This window comes from Columba livia, chromosome 1 (genome assembly GCF_036013475.1).
Source record: "Columba livia isolate bColLiv1 breed racing homer chromosome 1, bColLiv1.pat.W.v2, whole genome shotgun sequence".
Lineage (NCBI taxonomy): Eukaryota > Metazoa > Chordata > Aves > Columbiformes > Columbidae > Columba > Columba livia.
This window is the reverse complement of record NC_088602.1, coordinates 92,146,434-92,165,205: the sequence shown is the minus strand read 5'-3', so window position 1 is coordinate 92,165,205 and position 18,772 is coordinate 92,146,434. Positions and strand designations below refer to the sequence as shown.

The window sequence follows — 18,772 nt, the reverse complement described above, 5'->3', positions numbered from 1 at the left end:
GAACATCTTATGCACCGTAATATTGTACTAAGATATTTAGATTTTAATTTATAGAAACATGTTACATGAGCAAAAGATAAGACAATCACCCAATCCCATTTACATAGGGTTGATAATACTGCACAGAGCATTCAGTTGATCTAACAAGATATCTAAGCAAGGGCACATGTTCTACTTTTATCAGCCTTATTAATGTTGTGGTAAGGAATTAAAAAATCTTCTCCTGTTAACTCTGTCATATTACCATATTTTACATAATCCAAGTTGGAAACCTTCAGTGAGGTTTGGTGTTAACTAATTTAAGAGAAGGAAGGTGAACACCATGGGATTTCCACCTGATGCGTCTTCCTACATTGCTCAGGCAGATATGATGGGAACATGGTTAAAGTTCCACAGTGCTGCAATTTTAACTGTTTACTATGGAAGAAATATTTTACTTCAAACAAGCTATTTTTATTTTGCAGTCCTGATATTCTGTGTTAACTGCCACCACAGTCAAATAGATTGAAAAGGACTCCACCACATTTAAGGTGATAACGACTATCCAAACATACGTTGAACTGAAGTCTGCCCAGTTATTGGCAGTTGTAGTGCACTCTGTAGAAGCAGAAGTTCCTAGCGATGTAGTGGTTTCATGCACAGAAACTTTAGGTGCGGCAGTCGCCTCAACTGTTGGCTTTATAGAAGCTGGAACTTCATTTTCAGGTATTTTCTCCGCATAGTTTGCAGGGAACCATCCAGTTTTCCCCTTCAGTTCTCCACCAAGCCACCCTGGTTCTCCAGTCTGGCTTTCATCCACCTGTAGATGCGTTAAGTTAGAAAGTTAAGAAACATAACATACAAACAGAATTTTTACTTAAAACAATCCATCTCATCCACTGTAATAAACTTTCTTGAGTTACAGAGACATGACAACTTCATTACAAAGACAATTTCCACATATGTAGAATTTTGTTGCTGTTAATTTACCTTTGGAGGATTGTGTTCACAGCTATTTCTTCTGTGGTGTATTAACAGATAAGGGAACATTTTGCAAGGCAATACCGCTTTGCAATTCTTGGTGCTTTGGTTTTTTTTCCCCTCCCCAAGCCAAAACCAAAAGGATTTATTGGTGATGAGGTAAAAAGGTTTTGTTTCAGCCCCAGTGCATAAGCCAAGCATGGGGTTTTAAGCATTCGCTTGAAAGTCTCTCATAATACAGCACACTTAGGAGAAGTCAGTCCTAGAGAAATCCCTTAAATATTGATATTTCTGGTTTAACTAATACCAAGTGCAGTTTTTAACAAGTTTTCCTAGATTTTCTCTTGCAGAAAATACAACCAAAAAATCACATCATATTGAAAACAACATCCACCGAACAATTCAAAACAAATCCACAGATTTGCTAATGTATTTATACAAAACAATTTAATGGTAAAGTTTCATACATAAATTTGCAGGCCTCTGTTCTTTCCCCTCACTCTGGTATCTTTGCCAAGCCATAAAGGACTGGATGAAACAGGGCTATTTGCAGCTGTATTTTAATTCTTACTTATTGATTATTATAATCACATTAAGCTATGATTTTGCAAATGTCACACTTTTCTGTTAACTTTTCTTAAACATTTTGCACATTTGCTCTCCAAGCTCTACTGATAGACTACTGTTTTGATCTGCTATTTCAACAAAAGTGCTCAGTTCAAATTCTGTGAGCTGCAACTAATGACATTCAACAAGAATTGCAGAAGAAAAGCAACTCTCTGTTGCTACCCCTGGTGAATTGCTATGGTGGCTAAATACCTCCAAGGCAATGTCACTTGCACAAACTTTTTGGAAGAAAAAAATACAATAATTGCATTTGGTAATAATCTTGTTAAATTTGGTGTTCCAGCTATTTAATCTGTTTGATAGGTCAACAGAATCTCAGTTTTCAAGCAACCTTTTACATATGAATAGAGCTTGCATCTTTGACATGTAAATAAACACCTACTTTGTAAAAGGATCTGCTGTGCACAGCTACAGATTCCCCAGCAATGGTCAAGTCAGCAGTAAAACCAGGCCAGTAATCAAAAGTCAGATGGCCAACCCTACACATTGGCTGTTTTTTGGCAAGATTTTCTCTCATCTGTTTAAAGCCAGTAGCAATCAGTTTTTCAAACTACATAACAGTTTCAAACAACAGTGTAACTCGAGAGTTGACTGTGGCAGGTAACATCGCAGTAGTCAGAGATGCTTACATTTGCACTTCTAAATCACCTGACATGATTTCCTAAAAATTCATTATCAGTGTGAGGTATTTGTTGATAACAGAATGCTTCATGAGCTAAGGAATAATAAATAGCATCCTGTTCAGTCAAAGGACTTTTCAGTATATGACATTATACAAAAATAGCATGTATCAGTGTCTTCAGCTAGATGCTTCTACAGTTGGAAACACACCTAGGAATTCACCTCATCAATTTTAACAAAACATAACCCAATCAGCTGCTTGTTTGGAGAAAAAAAAAAAAAAAAACAACACACACACACACACAAAAAGAAACCCCCCAAAACAAAAAAAAACCAACCCCAAAATAACACCCCACACCACCACCAAAACACCACAACCATTAGAGGCCAAAGAAATCTGTTTGTGGCAATGGTGCAAACTAGTTGCTCTGGACTAGAAGTGCGACCATTCTTTTGCACGGAAGTCACAAACCCAAGCAAAACTTCTGCCTCTGGTTGTCCCTGGACTACTCATTTGAGCTGCTGATAGATCACACTGCCTTCAGCCAGTTATCGACTCTGTGACTGCCTCCTATTGTAATTTGTATCCCACACCCCTCTTTTTGTGCAAGACAATCCATTATTTATGCTTTTTGTCGGGTCCATCTTCTGTCTCAATCCCTATTAACTCCAAGCAAACCCAGAAATAAATGGACTACATGCTTGACCGGTTCAATGTGGTTTTACTGCAGTGCAGAGCAAAATTTCCACTGCAGCACTGAAAAGGATTGTTAAAGCAGCAGTATGAGTGATGGAAGGTCACAGCAGAGGGTAAATCTTGGAGAGAGAAGGAGAAATGGATTATCAGCACCTGATGCCAAGCTGAGTAATCTAAACAATAATAATAGTCACATAGTTTGTGCTCTCATTCAGTCGGTCAGGTATGAACCAGAATCACTACCATACAAAAGAATTGGAACTGAAAAGCCGAAAATCTTTCAGAGCGATGTTCTAAAAATGGGCATCTTTGAAATGAATCACAGTCATGCAGAAACCACTGTGATTTTTGAGACAGAAATGTTTCATGCAAGTAAAGGAAAAAAAATAAACTACCAAAGGGTTTTAAATACAATAGATTTAATGTCTCTTTAGAAGACAGTTTAGCTAAAATAATTAATAAAAGTCTACTAGAATAGTCAAATTTATGCTTATTTAATCCAATTAAGTTTTCTATGTATACTCATGAAAAGGCACTTCGAAGGATAATTTTAACTCTATAATTCATTAAAAATCTGGTTTCTCAGTTATTCATATAAAATATAATTTGCATCTGGTTTTGTAGTACAGTAATGGAACTTAAAATAAATTCATCTGAACCTTTTTTAAAGTTCATTTGTTCTAGCTTCCTCACATTTTTACACCCACCATCCACAAGTCCCTATAACACGCTACCCCAGATTACTTTCTTCCAAAATACACCTAGATTTCAAACGTACATCTGAACAGTTAATTACAGTGTGTGTGATTTTATTTTTTATTTATTCAGCTGTACTTTAAAGCCATGGCTTACAACTACTTCTTTCCAGCAACTGAACACAAGTGACAGGAGTAACAGCAACACAACTCTTAGCAGTGAAAGCAACAGGTCCAGTTAGTGCCTCTGTCAACAGAAGGGCTGGCTCTGCAGTGCCCTGCTCCACTTTGGCCTGGCTTGTGTGTCACCAGCAGTACACACAGAGGCCTCACTACAGGAAAGACACTGAGGTGCTGGAGAGAGCTCAGAGGAGGGCAATGAAGCTGGAGAGGGGCCTGGAACACAAGCCTGAGGAGGAGCAGCTAAGGGAGCGGAGGCTGTTCAGCCTGGAGAAGAGGAGGCTGAGGGGAGACCTTATTGCTCTCTACGACTGCCTGAAAGAGGCTGTAGCATGGAGGGTGTTGGTCTCGTCTCCCAAGTAACAAGTGATAGGATGAGAGAAAATGGCCTCAAGTTGTATCAGAGGAGGTTTAGATTGGATATTAGGAAAAAATTCTTCACAGAAAGGGTTGTCAGGCATTGGAACAGGCTGCCCAGGGAAGTGCTGGAGTCACCATCCTTGGAAGTGTTTAAAAGACAGATATATATGAGGCTCTTAGGGACATGGGTTAGTGACAGAGTTAGGTTATGGTTTGAATTTATGATCTTGAGGGTTTTTTCCAACAAAAATGGTTCTATGATTCTACGAAGAAACACCCTGTTTTACAGTAGACATTCACTCTACATACAAAGCAAAATGCTAATAATCCCACAAAAAGTATTTCATCAAAGCTAAACAGAGTACCATCGTTTGTTTTGTTCAACCATCTCTCGAATAAAAGACCATTTTAATTCTATTCAACTTCTAGGCCTTTGATCTAGATATTTTGAGACTACTGGAATTCCTCTTATAATGTTGACCACAAGTTCTGCAGGCCAGAGGCCATACGCTGATTACGCCTACACAGGATCTAACACAAGGAGGCTGTCTATGTGTCTAATACAAAGAACATTCATTCTAACTCTCACAATCAATTACTAACAAAACTGATGACAAACTATCGTTATGAAATTGGTTTAGACTTTCATGGAAGCTTCTTTATGAACTTCCCATTTAACTTTTTTTTTTCCTCCTATCAGAGCTAATACAGTTCAGCAATTCAATAATTCACCTGTGTTTCCTTGAATTATGCTTGTTTATTTAAATAAGCTGTATTATGTCATGTATTATCAGCAACAACAGAATCCATTCATTTACTTCAAGCTGGAGCCCAACAGCAGCAAATGCCAGTGGGACTTAGTTTGTAAGAGAGCTATCCAAAATAAAACACTTCCATACATTGTGTACATATATTCACAGACATAATAGAAACTTCACTTCTTGAACTGACAGAGCCCTGAAAGAGGCATGGCTTTCTTGGCTCAGAATATTTGTTCTCAGACAAAAGCTTAGTTAAATTATAGTTAGGATTATAAATCAATATAGTTTACAGTGAAAGAAATTGCAAGTACATGGAAAGGTAAGAAGCAGAGAAAGCAGAAATCAGAGTTAAGAGAAAATATAAAAATCCTGTAACTAAAAAGTGGAAAAGTTAAAAAAAAAGCAGTTCACACCCCACACATTCTCTAAACCATTACACAAGACACATCAGTGCTACAGGTAACTAACGTGTACTAGAAAGTGAGGCAGAAGCAAGCAAATTTTCAAATACATTTCTTTTCAGAATAAACCCTCATCCTTCACCCTCACGTCCACCAAGACAGGTCTCAAGACTCATGCCCAGTGTAAAAGTGCATTACACTGTTGTAAAAACTATTTACAAGCCATACATCTATTAAAGCCACAAGTCATTCTGACATAATGAATTCTGCAGTCCTATTCGCAGCCAGGATTTAGGCCTGGTTCCCATGTGCGCAGTCAATGGATTTGGGCTTCAGCTGGATTCTTTGCTCACGGCAGTTACAGTTTGGGTGGGATCTTCCATACAGCCAGATGAATACAGGACATGATTGCACAAGCCCGCACACACAAAACCATTTACAGTGTTAAAATGGTGAAGTGCTGAATTTGCCTATGTTACAACACAGTTATTCTAAGCAATACTTATTTTGTTGCACACAGTAAACACCTAACTGTATAGGTCAGCTTAACTACAGAGTTTCATTTATGTCATTGATTAGATACTCTTTAACATGTAAGCTTGTAAATTATTACTTTCCAAAAAAACGTAACTGACTTGAATCTTTTAGAACCACAGGACAGGACAAACACTTAAGGACAGAGAAGAATCTAAAAGTCCCAATGCCCATTATCAAAAGTAAGTTCTGGTCCATTGCACTTAAATTACTTTTGACAATGTGAGCAAGTTTGTTAACTTTACCCAAGGTGAATTGAAAAACAAGTAAACTACACGGTAACAAAATCTGTCTTAAAAAAAAAAAAAAAAAAAAAAGAAATCAACAGACTGCATAGACTTCCTAACACTCATATAGCACACTTACCCATTCCCTTTTAACCTCCATCAGGAAAGCAATGATTTAAAGCAAGGCAGAATTATAACATATTTCACAAAAGTGTCTTACATTAACTTTTCTGAGAGTAGCCCATTTAAGCAATTACTACAGAGCAGGAGATAAATACCACAAGAATCAGTCATCAAGTTTAATTATTGTCAAAAGTAAGTTAAATAAAGAAAATTGAGAGTAGCTACTCCACTTTCGTACAGTAACGTAAGTCTAAAAGTAACATATAGAAAAGACTCAGATTACCTCAATATCTCCGTTTAAAATGTGTGAAGTGCTCCTTTAAATCACATATTTTTGGCAAAAATGTTATTTGCCTGCAAGTCTACCTAATAGTGATCACTCTCCCTCAAGGCAAAAAAACAGTGTACTTACAGGCCCAGGCTTCGATCTATTTCCCACAAATGCAAGACACAGCATTTTTCAATAGCCTAAGGAGACCCATGTACCTGTATCCTCTCTCATTTAACAGCTGACTGACTAGTAGTATTTCTCGCTCCAGAATAACAACACATTGCACTGTTAATCACAATAGCATTGGCCCTCTTCCTGAGTCATTCAGTTGTGCTGCTTATCCAGGATTCACCTTTTATTTTCCAAAAGCAGATTCTAATGTCACAAAGACTTCAGTGTGACACAGCTCAATCAATTAAAAAAAAATGCTGAGAGATGAAGGCTCATCTCCCCAGAACACGTTTTTTTAAAAAAAATAGTTATCATTACAACTTATGAGTCTACTAAGTGTATTTTTTCCAAAATCCAATCTTACTAAACTGTGCCAAAATGCAACAGCTCTTAAAAGTCTATCTTTTTTGGTAGAATACTATATTTAATATATCTTACTACAGTGGACAAGGTATCATTTAACAGTTACAATGGGCATTTTCATTATGAATAGACATATGCATGTTAAGATCATACTTGCAATTTATTAATATTAATATAGACATTTAATCACTGCAGTTATTAACAGAAGTATAATTTTAGAGACAGAGACAAAAGCAGAATATCACTTTAGAGTTTAGCACAACAGTTATAGGCTGACCATATTTCCATATCCCATCATCTGCTTTAAAAAAAAAGGAAATTATGTTCTGTATCAACACATCTGCAATCGAATTGTTAGGTTTTGAAGTTTCCATTTTTTAGAAACGACATTTTATCTACTGTATATCCTTTTAAAAGTAAATGTAAAAGTATCCCACAAAAGAGTTAAGTAGATTAAAAACAAAGTAAATCATCATACAAACATTTCCAATTTATAATTGTATTAGACCATGACGTCAAAAACTGTCACCAAAAGAGCTGTATAAAAAATTTCCAGTATTACTAAAGAAGTATCACCACCATATAAAGACCATATTAATGTTTATGTGATCATGACAAAAGTGTAGCCATCTTGTAGCTTAGTGTAATTGTTTCACATAGTATTACACTGGACATCATGTTCTCTTAATAAAGGCAATTTTCCAAATTAAAAATTTTACACTGCTCTTGTACTATTCCTGTAAAGAGGTAAATTTCTTATTAGAAACATACTTCATTTATCAAACCTAGTTTTTCATTCCACACATAACAGCCACTCTCACAACAGAAAATAACAGTAACTCTGTTCCCCAGGTCCCTTGGAGGACAATAAACCTCTCACTGAAATAACTTCTGTATAGGAACCTTTCCAAACACACTGACAGACACATACGGCTCAGCATACTAAAACTGATACAATCTACTCATATAATCTATGTTTAAACTTTTCACTTACAATGAGCTGTAAGAAGCTACCCATTATTATAATAGGGCTAGTATGTCTTATCACATCATATTGCTATTCACTGAAATATTTTTCTAAAGTCTATAAAAAAATCTTGCCGTAAATAATTTCAATCACACAAGTGCAAAAGTTTAAGTAAGTTTTTCAAGTAATATCACAATTCCTTCTTACCATGACTATGTCACCAGGCTGAATAGTGATTTCATCGTGGCTTCTTGATTCAAAAGGATACAGTGCTCTATAATAAACTATTTTTACATCCTCTTGAGCAGAAATGGTTAGGGGAGCTTTTTCTGAGCAAAGGAAAGAAACACACAAATACATTTTTTTTTTTTAAAAAAATGAAATACTATTTTTAAATATTTGAAAACTGAGGTAAAAGTGGAGACAAAAATTAACAAACCTTACATTATCTGTAGGAAGTATATTATCTTCCTTTTACACAAGGGGGAAATAAGAAAATGAATTCTTACTCTTTTTTAAATATCAGGTAAAATATTACTACATTTTAACTTTTATGATATATACAACTGTTTTCATAGAAAGAACCATGTATTTCTGAAGCAACATATTCAACTTGTCAAATACTTGAATGATGTTATAGGTTAAATCTCATTAGCCATGGGTTCAATTCAAACAGGGATGTTCTTGCATATATCATTGGTATCCCAAATACTTTTAGAGCCAGTTGTATAGCAGCTTCATTTGCAGCCTGACTGTACTTCCAAAAAACGTTTCAGAATGTCCTAGTATGTACAGATTGCCTGAAAAGAGGTCACTTACAGATCTTGTTTTTTAAAATTACACACTAAAGATGTATTATTAGAAAAAGAAGAAAAGCCCCAAAGATAGAAGCTAAATTACTTTTGTACAATGCACTTGCTTTTTTGCCTATTTGGTCATAAAAGTGCCCTCTGCTACTCTGCACAAGTAAAACCTAGCGAGAGGACATATTAGACTAAGTCCATTCTAGATTTGGGCTAAAAAGTACAAGGTAATTTATCCTTTTTGTAATCCTTTCATCAAATATTTAAACAAATATTATATTACCAATCAGTTCTCTTATGTATGTATCAAAGCCACTTAAGGTGGAACCGTGATTGCCAGCATGAGTAAACACCAGTTTATAATACAGAGAAAAAGCTCTCAACTGAAAGCAATTGTGTGTGTAGCAGAAAAAAAGGGGATTAAATCTTAGACTTCAGGTCATTCGCTCAGTAAACAACAAGCATGGGAAAGGAGGAAGAGGAAAAAGGATACCTAAATGATACATTGCTACAACTCTAGAAAATCCCAAGGCATATATTCCACACCGAAGTAAGAACTGTAAAGAAAAGTCCAGGAATAATTTTTGACATCTTACATCAAGATCTTCCAACAACTTACAGCTAACATTCTCTCTGCAGCTGGCACTGTGAGTCTCATCAACTGTGCTTTACACTCTGCTAAACACAATACTTCTAGGAAGAATAGCGACACCTAAAAGAACAACTTTCTGAAGTCTAGAGCTCCATCCACATGACTTACTTTAATAAGACTAGCAATCCAATCTTGAAACGTATTATTCTTCTGTATTAAATGGAAAGACAAAACAGAAAATAATTGTTCAAGAGGCATGTGCAACAGCATTTCTCCATTTTTTTCCTCTACCTGCATTTGACCAAGGAGCCTGGACAGCTGGCTTGATTGGCTCTTGATGTGGCTGGAAAAGCTTGCTCAGTTTCTCTTGCATTTCCTGTTTCCCCTTCTCCTCGCTTTCATTCTTCTTGGTTATTTCTTCCCTTTTTTGCTTTTCATCTTCCTGAATATTTTTTGGCCACTGAAGTTGTTCTTCTGGTTGCACTCGATCAAGCCTCTGTTTATCCCGTTCTTGGATTCGCCTGTTGGACCAATTAAGATGTCTTCTTAAGCCAGTCAAACAAAAGACCATAAAAGCGAGTTGTCCCTGTGCATGATCTATCATATAAAGTGTATTCTTTATGGCTTTTATGTACCCTCTAAGAGCTGTTAACTTCATTTTAGTGAGTTATCAACCACTCCACAGCATCATTTTACAGAATGTCTCCTAGAGAGCAAAGGAGAAATATTCAGAAAGATTTTGCTACGAATCCATATGTATTCACAGCCAAAGAGCTGTGACTCTTACACAAGTGAGAGAACATTATTTCATGTAACCCACTACTCACTGCAGGCCTCCATTACCTTGAGTTGCTTTGTCTTAGCGTTTGAAAAACTACCTCTAACATAATTTTAATGTATCAATAGTGTTTCTTCAAAATATGATTCCATAGCACTGTAAGGGGGATACAGAGCAACCTGAGCATACAGAAACTATAAACTACTTATGTTTCCGAGCTGAATGCAAGATAGGAAAAACATGTAACACTATTTTTTCTTCACAGAGTTCTTCGGAGATTTGAAGATATTAAACTTTATCTTCTTTATTGAGGCTGTGCTTTCTTCTCCTCTACAATGACATGAAAATAAACATATTTACCTGTGGTTTTCTAATTATTGGATTAAACTTTAAACGAGTATCTTAAAACAGTCTTCAGATCACGATGCTTTGAAAATTATAATCTTCCAGTATCTTACACTTTCAGTCTCACCACTTCAACTCAACAACATCTGAGTCTTAACTTGGGAATTCTCTTTTCATAGTTTTCCATGGGATTCATAAATCCTACACAGATATTTTAAGTGATGAACCACATGGAAAAAGGAGGAAGAAAATGAAAAACAATCTCCCGTGGCTGAAGAAACAAAACTCCTTGGCATTCAAGAACATAAGCCCTTCAGTTCCATGTAACTGTAAGGCTGCTTTTCAAAATCTCTTCCCAAGCAGCCTAATTCAAGCAATCTGAGCATCCCATTATATCAGCATTGCAAGTTTCCATTTTCATTTGCCCCACAATTCCTTTTATTTAATCTAAGCCTGTAGATATCAGCTACAGCTATCACCAGACATTTTCAATAATGAATTATTACCATGAAGTTTTCCCTGAAGCCAATAAGCAGCAAATTATACACTTCAGTTTTTATCTGCTCAGCACTCAGTTCAGCTCTAAAATGCAGGGAGTAGTCAGGAATACCGATCAAACAACTTGGTTCTCCTTATTATCTCAAAGCCAAACATATCTAGGTAAGAGTCAAAATAACCAAATCAGAGCAAAAAAAAGAAAAAACAAAACAATGCAGTAATCAGAAGATACAGCAGTCTTGACAATCCTGTTGAGGGACAAGGAATAAAAATATCTGCAAGCTTCACACAGCATTCTTGGAGAATTATTCAGAAAATTTCACATTCCCCACTTCTAAAGCCAACAAGTCCTCTCCCCACAACAGAGGCCAAGACAACAGAATAATAAATATTCTCTGCTAGAAACAATTTACACGAGTAAAGATCAACGTTAAAGGGCTATAACAGATGCACAGTGCACTTTATTTTGTTCCATGACTTATCCTGCTTCTATAGTTTCTTCATGCTTACAAAAATAGTGACGAACACATGACAGCAAGCTGGTCATTAAAAACTTGGTCTACTACATAGAACAGATTTTGTCCAAGAGCAACATGAACTCCTGGCCAAAAACTGTGTGTGAAAAAAAAAATCCTTAAGGAGAAAAATCCGCTTTCCAGACAGCAGGTTGGCACCAGAGGGCAAATATCTCATCTCTGTCAATGCGAGTTTCGAGTTGACAAGAGCGTTTTCTGAGAGATGTCAAAGTATCCAGTATCTATTTAAGATGGCAGCTACTAACTTACAAGCTCAAAGAAATCTTCAGTGTTAAGTGATCTAACAAGTTAATGAATTCACTGTTGTGATAACCTCCTGTTTTCATCACTGAATTTGTCCTTCGGACGTTCTTTTGCAAAGTATTCAGAGCCAATTACACAGTAGTTTTGTTGTAACACTGAAGCTGCACCACACAGACACAAAGAGCTCAGTTTTCTTTTGACTGGAGTGATGTCTTACCTGGTGAGTTTAGTCCAATGGGCTAAGGTGGGAAATGGAGTTTTTCACTGTGTTTCTAGTAGAGTGATTAAGCCTGCTCATACTTACAAACCAAGTTTGTTCTAACTGCTGGAGCAATAAGAGCAGATGAAAATATATCTTGGGGGAGTATGGGGTACGTGTTTTTTCTTTTTTCCTTCCATAGAAGCTGCAGAATTTTCTTGTATTGTTTCTGAAGCTAATATCACATGTTGAAGACAAGGAAGGGACTAAGAAGAGAGAGAAGCTGAAGAAAAACAAGCCCAGGTGTGAGCTCCGCAGCTTGGAGTTAGGAACAAAAAACTTGAAATTCTGCTTTTCTCCTTACTTCACATCTCCTGATGTGCTAATTATTGTGGAATATGACCTGTAATCTGGGGTTTACCTATACTCTTAATTTCCTTTTTTCTCTTACCAACTGCATCATACCACTCAGGCAGTTCTTATACCGAACACCAAAAGTAAGCTCTATTCATTTTACTCAAATGTGGGACCCCCATAATCATACAAGTCTGCATGGAATTAGCCTTAAGATAATTAAGACTAATCAGCCTTAAGAGGTCTTCAAAAAGACCTCTACAGTCCCCAAATATGTATATCTGTACCTCTGTCTGCTCAACTAAATAAGTTATGTGCACAATTCAGTGCACAATTATCAACAAAAATTGTTCAGATGGTTCTCAGTATAAAGTAATTGTGGTTATCTATTAGGCCAAAGGCTGAAATGCACATAATTACCTTAGATTATTGTTTCTTGCTTTGGATTTACAAAGGGATTAAAAGGCCATTATGGGGCAGTATCCAGATTTTAAGTATTAATCACTCAACCTTTTTCATTTTAGTGTCTGTTGGAAATCAGTAAGACTGGCAGATTGCTCATTATCAAATGTACCAATTATGACTATTTAGAAGCTGGAATATTTGGGCAGCAGGAAGTCTTGAATTACCAATAACACTCCAATGCTCAACTACCACGAAAAGTCAGAATGAAGTTTTCCATAGCAGAATGTTTTCCTTTTTAAAATCTGTTTTTTAAATTTCCATTTTTCTGGTAGGAAATTAAGTATTTTATTTAATATTCTGAAACAGTATATTTTTAGTGGGACTATACTCCCAGTACTTCAGCCTTGTTTTCAAGGGAAGTTCCAACATACTTACCATTATCGTAGTCGTGATTTCTTCATGAGAGAAAGCTCTTTCCTCAGAAAGTTTGCTGTTTCTGAAGCTGATCTTTAAATTTTTTAAAGGCATAGGTTTTATGCAAATGATTTAAGAATCAGTTGAACTTAACTGCTTCTATGTACAAGATTTCTGTTTGAAGATACAGTTTTCACTGAGAACTTGGGGTTGTGGTGGTTTTGTGTTTTTTTTGGTTGTTTTGGTTTTTTTCCCCCAAAAATGTAAAAATTAACTCAGCAAGTAGTAACACAGGTTATCAATTTGCTTTAGGTCATAGTCCACATAATACTACGATCAATAATTTAAAACTCCTTGTTCCCAGGACTTTGTTTTCATCTCTTGACCAACATCTTTCTACATTAAGAGTATTAAAAGCCCAAAACTGCTAAAAATTAACTCAAGCAGCTACTGATAAATGACGTCAGAATTGGTTGCTAGGCTATATGCCATTCATTTTATGTAAATATAGTATAAACACATGTAGAAAAACAACTTTGCAAGCATATAGCAAAAATAACGTTCACTGTGTATTGTAAGTTAGTACAAAAGACAGAGCTAGTTGGTTATACTGTTCAAGAATCACTCTAGGTGTAGAGCACTACACAATTAAGTAACACTGCTGAAATCTGTGTATGTATCACTGACAATTAAGTCACAGACATATGTAGAATAGAATAAAACAGAAAAGAATGGAATATTTCAGTTGGAAGGGACTCACAAAGATCATCTAGTCCAACTGCCTGACCAATTCAGGGCTGACCAAAAGACAAAGCATGTTGTTAAGGGCACTGTCCAAATGGCTCTTGAACACTGACAGGCTTGGGGCATCGACCAGCTCTCACTCCACAACCCACTTCTCATTCAAGAATAAATCAAGAGATTCTCCTAACTTTAAAAGGGATCATCTGCACAGAAATGAAATTTGGTCTAGGTTTTGGGTATTCTCACCATTTAGTGATCTTAATATTATTTGAGATCAGATTATGCTCCTGAAAATGCAAAGTTTATTATACTTATTTGCAAAATGTTTTGCACTGTAACGCCTCTACAGGAAGGGCTTCATTTAGAGCAGTATTTTACCTTTGAGCTTCTTTCTGCTTTTCCAGTTCTACTGTCTTCCTTTCTTGTTCCTTCTGCTTCAGCCTATCAGCTTCCAAGTTCTTCTGCTTCTGTAGTTGCTGTTTGTTATGTATTTCTCTCAGCTCCTAGAGAAAAGGGTCCGATATGTGTAAATATATACTACGTGAATAATAACTAATGGTCCCATTGATTTCATTGTGAACTAACAAAACTTGCAAATGGTTGGATCTCTCTGTTCAAACGTACAGTATTGCCAAATGCATTGGCAGATATATAAGGCAGATTTAAAGGTATAGAAACCACTTACTGTTTTCCTATTTTTATCCATATTACCTGAGATGTCAAAGGGTTAGGAAACAAGAAAGCCTTTTTTAAACAGAACTCTAAAAAGTTGACCAAAGTTTGACAAAACTTAATCTAAAGAGTCACTTATGTCTTGTCTGCTGCTTTGCTGAATTCATTTCTTAAATTCCATACAAAAAGCTACTCAGAATAGCAACTGTTTCAGACAGTTGATTTTATTTTTAAATTAGTGTTGATTTAGTAAAGAATCTTCAGGATTGTTTTTATACCCAGATCAAATTCCTTAAGCAATGACTTTGGGATGAACTGTGGCACAGAGAGTATTCATCCATATACAAGTCGGTTTTCCTCTAATTAACTGGAAAGACATTGCATGACACGTTTAGAATATAAATAATAATAAAAATATCATATTTTCCCTCATTATTTGTTTTCTGCATTAACATCTATTAACACAAATACAAATTTTATCGTGAATCTCTTTGCATAACCTAGAATTTTGCATCTGGATCCTCGAATTAGAAGGAAAAACTGACAACTGAAAAATATGACAACTGAAATGTCATCAAAAATAATTAACTTTAAAAAAAAGGTGTTTTAATGAACATATAGCACAGACAAAAATATGCAGAAAAGGTCTGTAGCACAAAATTGTTTCTAAATCTGTATCTTAATAATGTCTTCTTTTATTAAAATATGACTTACATCATGCAGGTTTGTTTAGTTCTTACATCCTTAAAAGGATGATCTTAATTCACTAATCTTGAAAGTATTTGGATAATTTTTCAGAAATTCACAATCTACAAATTAGCCAGGTGAAGACTTCGTATAACTATCCTCATGCATTGACCAAAATGTAGAAAATTGCGTAAGAGGAGGAAAAAAAAAATTCAAAAAATCAAGTGAATAAAAGGGCCAAAATGAGAAAAGCTTCAGTAAGTGAATTTCACCACATTATTAGTAACTTCTTGGCTACAGTTTCATAGAAGTTGAAAATTAATACTTGTTTATTTACTGACTATGCTTGCACCGTGTCTAAAAATTTCAGTTAGTGAAAGTAATACATGCATTAGTGCTGCACAACTGCACACTGTGCAACATTACATTTTAAGATGTCAGGATTACATTACGAAGAGGAGTAGCACATGACCTTTGCAAGGTATTAAGTACAGTTCTGATATATGGATGGAAATTCAAATAAAAAGGTAAGATGAACCTCATGTCCTACCTCTCCACCTCATTTCATAAATGGATCCTTAGTTTCAAATTCAATGGAAATAGAATTCAGCATCATTAAAGGGATAATAAGTTCTTACACAAGTTTTAATTAAAACTCCGCTAAGGCCACGAAACTCACTGAAATACAGAGATGATAATTTGGGCAACACTATATTTTATGATCATCGTTATTTCACATTAAAGCTTAGTAGATAGTTAGGATCTAGAATAGACATTACAGTATGTAAAACTAAACTCCTCTTGCAAAATCACCAGAATTACTGAGGTAGGATATTGCCTTTAGGAAAATTTTATACCCATGGGCATTCAGAGTTTAAAACATTCATGCATAGCTTTATTTTAGACTAAGGAAAAGGGCTACTAAAAAGGAAATACATTAGCAATATTGAACATAATTTTTTTAGTAGTTAGCCCATAAAGAACAATGAGAAAATAAAAGGATCAGGAGATGGCAGGGAACACACACTTGGTCAACTGCACCTGGAACTAGAGGTGGACTCTGACGAGACCGTACATTTCTGAAGTGCTAACTAGAGTGAACAGTCATTTCCAATCACTGTATTTTATTAATTCAGCTTCTTTAATGTTGCTACACTTGTAATATATTGAGGTACAAATTATTTGACCCTTGCTTCAAAATTAACTTCTCTGGGGGAAACATAGTCTCTGTCTTCCCAACATGATGACCTGAACCCTTATTCGTATTAAAAAATATGTACAAGTGCAAAGGACAAATACGCAACCATAAGAACACTAGTGAGAGTGTGATTTATAATCATTAATCTGAAGGAACATAGATCAGAAAATGGCACAGTTGAAAGTAGTTTTCCACCTGGCCAACAGTATTACTAATTTTTGTAGATTGCAGAAATCCATAAAATTAAATATCTACAAAGCACTTGTAGCTTAAAATGTTGCTGTGAAGCAGCAAGTATCTTGATTAGTACTCATGATTTTTAACAAGCTGTTTCTCTTTTCTGGGTAAGAGAAAACAAACACAAGTTTCTGAGTCTTATGTTTAGTTAGGCTGTAGCCCAGGTTTCCATTTAGAAATCCTTTGTTGCTCTACTTGCTCTAGCTTTCCTTCACATTCATGTCCCTTCCTGTCACTTAACTTCGTATGTGAAGAAGCTCAAGATTCTGAGTCCTTGCTGATGAGAACTCATCTTGCTATTCAACAGAGAGCATCATCAGAGCCACACATTTCTAATAAGGCAACACTGAAGACAACCTGTTGTTACTTGCAAAATTTTAAGCCATTTAGACAACAGTGCTTTCTAGGTTTGGCATCCCTCCCTTCTTTTCGTCTTTATCCCAAAACCTGGTGTTTGAGAGATAAAATAGATATAATCTCTAGGCAAAGAAAGAGGAACTAAAATTCTTGATGAGTATGAAGGCTGTCCTAGTTAAACCCCCCCCAAAAATCTCAAAACCTTTAAGTGAGACAACCCAGATGCAAGTATCTGAGTTCAGTTTGCTTCTTTCAACAAGAAATTTGCAAACTAGAAAGAATGATTCAGGTCATCTATATCTGCAGAATCAGGAGAGAACTATCTCTTACTCAGAATATTGGTATTTTTCCCCTTCAGAAAAAATTCCCGAATTCACAAATACACAAAAACTGGTCACAACTTGCAAGAAATCTGTGCACTAAACATTATTTACTTCCACTAGATGTCCAACTGTAAGGCTAGCCCAAACTTTATATTTTAATTATAGTTTAGACATGTAAGCTTACCTTACCACTAACCCTAGTACACCACTTTTACTGCCAAATAGAAAACTAGGAACTTGGAGCTATGAGCCATAACTCCACGTCTGTCCAAAGCAAGTAGTTCCACATACTGAGTACATATAGCAGGGTCATTAACTGCTGCATTATAGCAGTTAAATGCTGCTGCCAACTCTGGTCCAAATAATTAAATTATTTTGTTTGCTTATTTTGTCATTTTACCTATATGCTCAGCTACATCAGGATCTCAAGGGACATTTTTAGAATTATATAAGTTTTCCACAGACATTTTAACACATTATTGCTGCCCAGCTAAGCCAATGTGTTTGTTCAGTATTTTGTGAAGAGATCTTTCTGTGACATACCTGTAGCAGTTAAGATAAGCTAACCTAGTTTATACTCCTAGCACTGGATGGAATATTTTTGGAGATTAAAAAAAATGCAACATATCTCCTTCTTTGCACTAGCTAGGAGGAAAGAAAAATTTGATTGGTATCTCATGCAACAGATAAATGCTCTGTTGCTTTGCCAAGTACCAGTGGGAGGATAAGGGAGAAAGAATCAACATCTCCCATAGTGCTACAGGACACCAGTTGAACAAAATTATAGTAACACTTCAACAGTCAACAGAATGAAACATTTGCCAACTGAATGTTCAGCACAGTCCTCCACTCATCTTTTACAGACAAAAGCAACTTAAAAGCTGCACATTTACAAACTGTATATTGTAACTCCAAAGACATAACAATGCTCTGTTTGTTACTGGTGTGCAGGACAAAGCATGTCTTACCTCATATGCAGAAATAAATTGTTACCTTCGCACTTAATTCACAAACAGACTAGCAAGTATAATTTTGAGATGTTACAATAGCCACATTTAGGTACCCACATAATATAAAATATGAATTAAAATATGAGTTTCATACAGCAGAGTAGTATTCACTATATGCAGACAAGTCATATTGCTATGAAAACCTTAACATTAGAAATGTAGTTGTTTAAACCCAAATTTTGCCTTTTTACAGAAAGACAACAGAACTTAGGATACTTAAGGGATTACAATACAAGGTTTCCACCAAATCTTCTCCCCTTGAGACAAACCAGAGCATTTGATCCCAGAGGAAAGAACCCTGCAGTTCTGTGCTCACTGAGCCTTTCCCACAGCAATACTCTTCCACCCCATTCCCCAGCTCTCAAAGCGGCTGATTTGTCCTTGACAGAGACAGTTCCTCTTTTCACCCCATATTATAG

The 18,772-nt window shown here is 35.8% G+C and overlaps 1 protein-coding gene across 16 annotated transcripts in view; it reads right to left on the bottom strand.

The window, feature by feature from the left end:
- Positions 1–18,772, bottom strand: part of ITSN1 (intersectin 1) — a 136,325-nt gene that overhangs the window by 47,706 nt on the left and 69,847 nt on the right. For 12 of the 16 annotated variants that reach the window (XM_065066825.1, XM_065066884.1, XM_065066842.1 and 9 more), the window contains 5 exons: positions 14,248–14,372; positions 9,645–9,874; positions 8,166–8,287; positions 6,203–6,217; positions 555–799 (listed from right to left, as the gene is read on the bottom strand). In XM_065066825.1, the coding sequence (XP_064922897.1) occupies positions 555–799; positions 6,203–6,217; positions 8,166–8,287; positions 9,645–9,874; positions 14,248–14,372 (737 nt within the window). The remainder of the gene's footprint in view (positions 1–554; positions 800–6,202; positions 6,218–8,165; positions 8,288–9,644; positions 9,875–14,247; positions 14,373–18,772) is intronic. The other 4 variants (XM_065066848.1, XM_065066835.1, XM_065066893.1 and 1 more) reach the window with 1 other exon arrangement.